Raw genomic sequence first — 8,487 nt, 5'->3', positions numbered from 1 at the left:
TCTCTGGTTATTCCCAGGATAAGTCCTCTCTAATCGGGATGTCATGTGAAAAGCTTCACTACGATCTCACGGCTTTCCCAGGAAAATGAGTTTAAACCCCTGATTTTCCTCACATGTGATAAACTCCAGAGAAAGCTCAATAGCTTACAAAATGAAAAATCCCAGAATTCCTTAGCACTGAGCCATGGCAGTTAAAGCACTATCAAACTGCATTAATTCTGTAGTGTAGATGCAGCCCAAGAGACAGATGGAAGCAGTGGGAGTTATGCAGACATATAACACATCATTTCACAGTTTCTTTCCAGTGTCAATTTTCATCGCGCGTGTCACAAAGGGAAGAGAGATACAGAAGAAGGCAAGCAAAACAGTAACATTTCCCACCATGCCAAGATGGTGAGTTTTTATAACTTTTTTCCTCCTGCGTGCGTTCTCTCATGTATCACAAACAAGAGTCTCTGGCTGAAGCTCTGACCACAATGTGCACAATGGTAGGATTTATCTCCCATGTGGACCCGTTCGTGCCGTAAAAGGTTACACCGGATGCTGAAGCTTTTCCCACAGGTGGAGCAGTTGTATGGCTTCTCTCCTGTGTGGGTCCGTTTGTGCCGGACAAGGGTCGACTTCCGACTGAAGCTTTTCCCACAAGTCAAGCAGGTGTAAGGCTTCTCCCCCGTGTGGATTCTCTCATGTACAACAATGTTGGCGCGGATGTTGGACGAGGCCCCACAATAAGAGCACTTGAACTTCTGCATCGGCTTTTTCTCGTTCTTGAGAAGGTCGAAGCTCTGAAGACTTTTCCCAAAATCTGTCCCCCTGGTGCTGTTGTTGGTCGTGGGCCTCTGGGATTTCTCCTTCCTATCTGGAACTGTGTTTTTATAGTCCTTGCTTTCGCAAAGAAAAACCTGCTCTGTGATCTTCCACAGATAGCTCTCTTGGGGAATTTGTGATCCTTGTGGGCTTCCACGGTTCTCTTCCAACTCAAAACCTGGGAAAAATTTCTCCTGGGGTTCTTCCACTTCACTGACTCCCACTTGTTCTGGCTCAGGTCCTTCCAGCTGAAAGGGCTCTGCTTTGCTCTCCAAGACTGGATCGTTGATTCCTAAAAACAAACAGTGAACTGTTATCAGCGTCAAAAAGACAGTGCTTGTGTCAAAAGAATAAAAAATCATAACGCATACTGAAGTATAGGGATCAGACAAAATGAATAAAAGGAGATAAAATGCAAGGAAAAAGTCGCAAAAAGTGGTAAATACAAGGAAGAACAAGATTAAAGATTGTAGACTATTCCTAAGCAATTAGAATACATAGCAGAATACATAGAAATTTAGCACTACATTGTATTAATGGAGAATAGATTTGCACAAAGCAGTAAATGGAGCAGAAGAAGGTATAACTACGGTCCAAAACACACTGTAGAACTAATCCAGTTTGAGACCACTTTAACTGCCCTGATTTAGTGCTAGGGAATCCTGGGGATCTGTAGTTTATTGTGGCACGCAAAGCTTAAAGAGACAAAGCCTTATCTGACAAAGAAAGCTAAATGTCTCACAAAATTATATGTAAAAAGATCTTGTAACACCTTTGTGACTAACTGAAAGAAAGAAGTTGGCAGCATCAGCTTTCCTATACATACTTTAGTCTGCATCCTCAGATGCATCTGTTTCAGATTTTTGTCTGGAGGAGCTATGCAAGGTGCTGCATCTTATTCCCAAAACAGGTAACAGTGCCCTGTTAAAATTTGAACTAAATTCCAGAGAGGCTTCACCACTCCACTGCCAGGGAGTTTGGGGATTTCAGGATCTTGGCTAGTGATAGAATCACAGAGTTGGAAGGGACCCCATTGAATGAGCCAGCAGGTCAGACCCTCTGCTCAATGCAGGATATCCAGCTAGTGTATTCCCAACAGGTAGCTGTCCAGCCTCTTTTTCAAAACATCCAGAGAAGGAGACCCCATCATCTCCCTAGGCAATTGGTTCCATTACTGAACCACTCTTATTGTCAAGACATTCCTCCTAATGTTCATTCAAAATCTACCCTCCTGTAACTTCAAACCATTCGAGCTGGTCCTACCCTCTGGGGCAGCAAAGAATAGGCCTTACCCCTCCTCTCTGTAGCAGCCCTGGAGGTATTTGAAGAGGGCAATCATGGCACCCTTCAGTCTTCTCTTCACCAGGCTGAACAAGTCCAGCTCCTTCAAACTTCCATCACAGATTTTGTTCTCCATATCTCTCATCATCCTTGTTGCCCTTCTCTGAACCTGCTCCAACGCATCTACCTGCTTCTTAAAATGAGGCACCCAGGACTGGACACAGATGATGCCTAACCAGTGCAGAATATTGTGGGATTATTACTTCCCTCAACTTTGGCATTTCTATGAATGCAGGCTAAAATAGCAATTTGCCTTCTTTGCTGCAGCATCACATTGCTGGCTTGTGTGCAACTAAGGATCAATGGTAATCCCCAAAACGTTTTTGCACGTACAGTCAGTCTTTATCCATGGATTCAACTATCCACAGCTTGAAAATATTCTAAAAATATATAAAAGCCAAAAAGCAAACCTTGACTTTTATATATTTTATATAAGGGGAACCATTTTACTATGTCATTCGGTTTAATGAGACTTCAGCATCTATGGATTTTGGTATCCATGGGGGATCCTGGAACCATATCCAGCAGATGCCAAGGGGCCACTGTAGTATGGCTCAGCCATACATATGTCCTATCCTATACCAGTGCCCATTTGGTTTTTGTGGGCTAAATGTAGAATTTTGCATTTGTCCCTACTGAATTTCATTTTATTAATTTTTGACCAATGTTCTAGTTAATCGGGTTAGTTTGGGCACACAAAGGCAGTGGTGGTGGTTGGGATCCCACCAGCACCCCTTGCGTTCCCTGTCCAAAAATAAATAAATGATGAAAATAACAATTAGCATTCCATGACACCCAAAATCCACTGCTTGAGGCATATGTCTTTCTCTAAAGGCAGGGCTGGCCATACTTCCTAGTGATATCAAGGCTGGAAGTAAGTGTTGGGGGTGGTGATGAGAATATCTGACATGTTCTCTAATAACAAAGACAGACAAGCAGCCATTGCAAGAAAAGATCCTGAAGTCTCCTTAATCAAGTAAGATAGATGAAGCCTTACCTAGGAAGGTGGCTTCCAGAGAGAGCTGCCTGTTTGCAGAATCTGACTCATCTTGCTCTGCCTTGGGGATGTTCATAAAAGGCTCTTCCAAGGGCCCTGGATCCTGGGAGGGAAAATAGACAAAAAATGAAAATCGTATTTCCCAGGCTACTGGGAAACTCAAAAGTATTTGTGTTGGTACATATTTTTGTCCTTTTACCCATTCTGAGTACCAAGTCCACTAATTTGGTTTACTCATTCCACATCTAGCTTGTCCTTTCTCCAACGAATACAAGGTGGTGTATATGGCTTCTGTGTTGTTGAAACATATTCAGGTGTAGCTGTGTTGCCAAATACAGTAACATCCAAAATCCACAAAGCAGTGAAATCTTTAACTGGCCAACCAAAATACATGATGCAAGCTTTTGAAGCTCCACAGGCTTTTGCATCAGGTAAAGGTGTTAGGAATCATACAGGAGGAGAAAAAAATAAAATAAAATGAGGTTTGCATTTTATCAGGTGTTTTTTTTGGTGTTCCTTGGATGTATATCTATGCAAGTTGGTACCTCCTCTTTCTGGCCATGTGGCCCTAGAAATGAAGTCTTCCGAAGTCCATGAGAGAAAATTTAAATTCCGTCAGCAATGCAAAATGGTTGTGTGCTTTCAAGTGGTTTCCAACTTATGGCTCCCCTAACGCTGTAAAGTACAAGTCTCAGGATCCCCTAGCACTGAGCCAGGGCAGCTAAAGCAGTCTCAAACTGGATTATTTCTGCAGTGTGGATTGGGCCTATGTATATTTAAAGTGGTGATTTACAATTTATTGGTTATAATTATATAAACTACAGTTTAATCTAATTATAGTTTATTCCTTTTTTCTACTCTGATAACTGCAATAATGAGATTATTAAAAGTAAGACTGTAAAAATGGAACTACAGTTATCCCTCTAGATTTGCAGCTTTGACTTTTGCAGATTTGGTTATTCACGGATCAGATTAATATGTTCTCTCTAGGAATCTCTAGGTCTTCCAGCACAACTGTGGCAAAGTCCATCAGATGTTGCATTGGAGGACCTTGAGATTCCTAGAGAGAACACTTTTCCAGGCATTTCTAGGTCCTCCAGCAGAAGTCTATGCTCAACGTCCAGCAGATGTTGACCAGACTTGTGCTGGAGGACCCAGAGATTCCTAGAGTGATGTTCTCGCTAGTGAAAAAAAGCCAGTATTTTTTTATTGCGATTTTCCCACTTTCACGGGCATCCTTCACACCTAACCCCATCTAATGTGGAGGGCCCACTTTATAGAAATGTGAGCAAAATATGAATAAATATACCCACAAAATTCATGGGGCTGCCCTAAGTCAACATCTGGCTTGAAAGCGTATACATATATACATGCACACACATACAAAAGCAACAGAACTTCTGAAAAACATGGTGTTGATGTGACTCTAGTCTCTTGCTAGCGCAATACCTTTCCTTCCTGCCTCTTAGGTCCTTGAAGCATCAGGAGGAAATCTTCTGCCAGAACCACAGCCTCGGCACAAGTCTCTGGCCCTCGCTCCCTGACCCAGCTCTGCATTTCTCGGGGAAGGATGGTCAGGAACTGCTCCAGGATCAATAATTCCAGCATCTGCTCTTTGGTGTGTCTCTCTGGCACCAACCACTGGTGGCAGAGCTCTTGGAGCCTCTGGCAAATCTCTCGGGGTCCCTCAGCCTCCTGGTAGGAGAGCTGCCGAAAATGCTGGCGCCGGACCTCCAGGCTGACCGTGTTGTTTTCATCCAGGACCTCAACCTTCACAGTCGGACATGAGTCCAGGTCTCTACAGGCCAGCTGAGCCTCTCCAAGGAGATCCGGCAAGGCCTGAGTCAACCATTCACCTCTCTGCCAGTGGCCGATTTCAGTAACTCCCTTTAAGGAAGCCTGCTGAGCCGACTTCAAATTCCCCTCTGAGATGGGGCTTGGAAGCCTGAGGTGCTGCCATTCTGAATGTGGGGACTTGACCGTCTTCAAGAACTCCAGCCACTGGGTATCCCAACGCTGTGCCAGCCCATCGTCTGGTTCTTCTTTGATTTGTTGGGGAGCCGCTCCGGTCAAGAATTCCTGCATTGTCTCTATATGAGGATCATTTCCTCTACTTTCTGATTTCTCCCCAAACTGAGGTTTCTTTGGTGGATTCCACTCCTCCATTTTTATCTCCAGCATTACCTCTGGGATTAGGAAAGAAAGAAAAAGAAAAGTCAAATCAGAACAATTGATTAAAAGTGCTAAAGGGCAGTGGTGGCGAACCTATGGTACGCGTGCCAGAGATGGCACTCAGAGCAGAACCCTTTCTGTGGGCGCATGTGCCGTCGCCCCAGCACAGAGTTTGTCAGAGTTCATTATTAGAAAGCCAGAGGGACATGGCACTTTGTGATAAATAAGTAGGTTTTGGGTTGCAGTTTAGGCACTCAGTCTCTAAAAGGTTCGCCATCACTGTGCTAAGGCAATAAATAATTAGGTGGGCAAGCCTAATAATAATAATAATAATAATAATAATAATAATAATAATTGGTAGAATTATTATTCTTCACTACAAAATAACCCGTTTTGGAAACCAGGTTATTGCCCTGTAGTTCAGACAGTTCTACTTGATGCAGTTTGCAAGGTGGAGGGATGGGATGGGACCAAAAAGCAAATTTAAATGGTGCATTTGACACCAAATCCTGTGCAGTTTTTTTTTTAGAACCTCAATGATCCGCATCTCCAATAGTGTGAATAAGCTATCAGATTGATTCGGACTGCACAGCTATAGTTCAGGAAATGGAGACGCTTCCATTTTGATCCAGAACAGTGGCGAATGGGAACTTCAGACAAGACTTAAATGCCATGGAGAGGTTCGCTGCCTTAAAACGTAGTGAGAACAGTGAATCAATTTTGAATTGATTCCCAGATGTGAATCTCTCAGTGCAAAAAAATGTGACTGGCCCCTAAGTGTGTATTATTAGGCCCTTCCCAAATGCTTGCATCAAAACAAAAACAGCTCACAAAATCATTTTGCTTATTATTGTTGTTGTTACTGTTATTTCTTACCTGCCTCTACCCATGGATTGAGGCAGGGGAAAAAACAATTAACAGATAAACAACATTAGTTAAAACGCAACAGTTAAAATAAGATATACACATATCAAAACAATCATCATCTAAAATTCACAGTTTAAAAATCATCTGGCTAAGCCTGCTGGAAGAGATTTGTCATCAGTGCTATTTTGAATTATGTTTATTTATGAAAGCAAAAGTTTTAATAATATAGGCACAACTCCCCCCCTCCCCAGGCCCAGCAATCTATCAATCCATGCACACAAGACGAAAAGCAATCGATCGATCAGTCAGTGATTTTATTTTTCGTTTCGTTGTGTGCTTTCAAATCGTTTCTGACTTGTGACAACTCTTATCACAAAGTTTTCTTTGGCAAGTTTCTTCAGAGGGGATTTTACTTACATCTCACCTTTCTCCAAAAAGAGGGACTTTACAGACTAAAAAGAACTATAGGCCTGGTACAGACCGCCCCAAAAGGGCAGTCTTCCAGTGCCTAGTTTTCCGCCGGGAGGAAAACGCAGCAGACAAACCGCACGCTTTCCCGCCAGCAGAAAAAGAACCCGCAAAAATCCAGATTTAATTGGAATAAGCAGCAGGAAAACAATTGGTGTTTGATTGAAAGGTGTCAATCATATCTCAAAGCCTAATTCACTTGACCTGAGAGAGCATTAAAAACATGACTGATCAAGCTTTCCAATACATAAAATGATGTTTCACAGCATTACTCTAATTGTATTTTTTCCATGCAAACATTAATGCAAAACAAACAATGGTTTATATAAACAAACCTGGCTGACACATCGGTTTTGGAATTTGTATGTTTTTTCAACATCATCATCATCATTAGTAAGCCCATTCTCTGTTTATCTGTCTTTTATCCCTTTCAGCCAAGACCAAGACCAAATTCCTGGCTAGCAACCCACCAACTCCTGGTCTGTTCTGCATTGCATTTTTAAAGATATTTCAATTGCAGCCCAGATGGAGAAAGTGTGCAAGCAGCAACAGTAACAAAAAGTTTTCTTACCAGGAAGGAAATCTTAGGCAGGACAGGAAGGGTTTTTTTGTTTGTTTGCTTTTTGCATGCAGCTGAGCAGAAAAAGAAGCTGCACATTTTCCAAAAAAAAATCCCTTTCTGTGTCTTAGCTGGTTCTGTCTAGGCAATGGGGACTCTGTGCATTTAACCCCCCAAATGCTGCTCTGGCAAAAAAAGGATGAGCTCTGAAAAGCACCTGATGTGATATATAGGGAAACAAGGCAAGGGCTAGCCTGGCTGGCAACTTCTTAGTTGTAGGAATGATGCAGTTTGTCATCATGGCTTTAAGTGCGGTAGTTCCATCCCACAGGACCCTGGGATTTGTAGTTCTTGCACAACTGCAAATCCCAGGGCTGTCTAGGAGGGGGCTGCAGCAGTGAAAGGATCCTGAGGTGTATAGTTTTTTGGTGAGGCATCAGCAGAGAAGACTCAAGGTCTTGCAAAACTACAAATCCCATGATCTGAGGGAAATGTGGGTGTGAAGTATGGTGAGCCATCACCAGATAAGGGTAAAGGCCTTTCAGAACTACAAATCCCAGGAAGCTATATGAGGGAAATACAGCAGTGTTGGGTGAGGCATCACCAGATAAGGTTAAAGGTCTTGCAGAACTACAAATCCCAGGATGCTACAGAAAGGAGCTGCAGCAGTTAAAGACTCTTGGGGTGTGTAGTTTGGTGAGGCAAACAAAGTCACACTGTCTCAGCCTTAGAGGATGGCAATGGTAAGGCCGCTCCAAAAAAAACTTCCCAAGAAAACTGTGAATCAGAAATGACTTTAAGGCACACGACGACAATTAATGTTTATTGTAAGCCACCTGGAGTCCTATATTGGGAAAAAGGTGGGCTACAAATCCAATCAATAAACAAATGAAATGGCTACAGTACAAAGTCACACTGTCTCAACCTCAGAGGATGGTAATGGCAAAACCCCTCTGAAGAAACTTGCCAAGAAAATTGTAAATCAGAAATAACTTGAAGGCACAAGACGACCATTAATGTTTGCTCTGTCTCCTTTTTTAAATTATTGCAAGCCGCCTGGAGCCCCATATTAGGACAGAAGCTTGAAATGCAGGGCATGCCCTGGTAAAGGAGGTCACCTGGTCACCCTGCAATAACAACAGCAACGACAACCACAGCAACCACAGTCCATGCATGGATGGAAAACAGCCCAGGCTTAGCCCTCTTAGGGTTAAGTCCACAGATCTCCATTTGCTAGAGAGGAAGAAGAGAGAGGGATGGCAAGGGAAAAGAAGGA

At 42.9% G+C, this 8,487-nt stretch overlaps 1 protein-coding gene across 1 annotated transcript; it reads right to left on the bottom strand.

Moving 5' to 3' along the window:
* On the bottom strand, positions 1–5,326 carry LOC149320812 (uncharacterized). The gene is made up of 3 exons (XM_089505317.1): positions 4,595–5,326; positions 3,146–3,248; positions 1–1,099 (listed from the first exon to the last, which is right to left on the bottom strand). The coding sequence occupies exons 1-3, from the start codon at positions 5,324–5,326 to the stop codon at positions 402–404; spliced, it is 1,533 nt and encodes a 510-aa protein (XP_089361443.1). The 3' UTR covers positions 1–401.
* Between the last annotated feature and the right edge of the window lie 3,161 nt (positions 5,327–8,487).

The sequence above is a fragment of the Sceloporus occidentalis genome, unplaced genomic scaffold (assembly GCF_023333645.1).
Source record: "Sceloporus occidentalis isolate IW3139 unplaced genomic scaffold, rSceOcc1.0.p SCAF_1, whole genome shotgun sequence".
NCBI classification, from domain to species: Eukaryota; Metazoa; Chordata; class Lepidosauria; order Squamata; family Phrynosomatidae; genus Sceloporus; species Sceloporus occidentalis.
The sequence above is the reverse complement of the archived record's forward strand: the minus strand, read 5'-3'. Positions and strand labels throughout refer to the sequence as shown.

Bases quoted from the DNA above. Each gene is read 5' to 3' on its own strand.
- LOC149320812 (XM_089505317.1), bottom strand. From the start codon at position 5,326: ATGCTGGAGATAAAAATGGAGGAGTGGAATCCACCAAAGAAACCTCAG. The intron at 3,249-4,594 runs GTATTGCGCTAG...TTTCCCTCCCAG, and splicing joins CTAAGAGGCAGGAAGGAAAG to GATCCAGGGCCCTTGGAAGA. The intron at 1,100-3,145 runs GTAAGGCTTCAT...GTTTGTTTTTAG, and splicing joins TCTGGAAGCCACCTTCCTAG to GAATCAACGATCCAGTCTTG.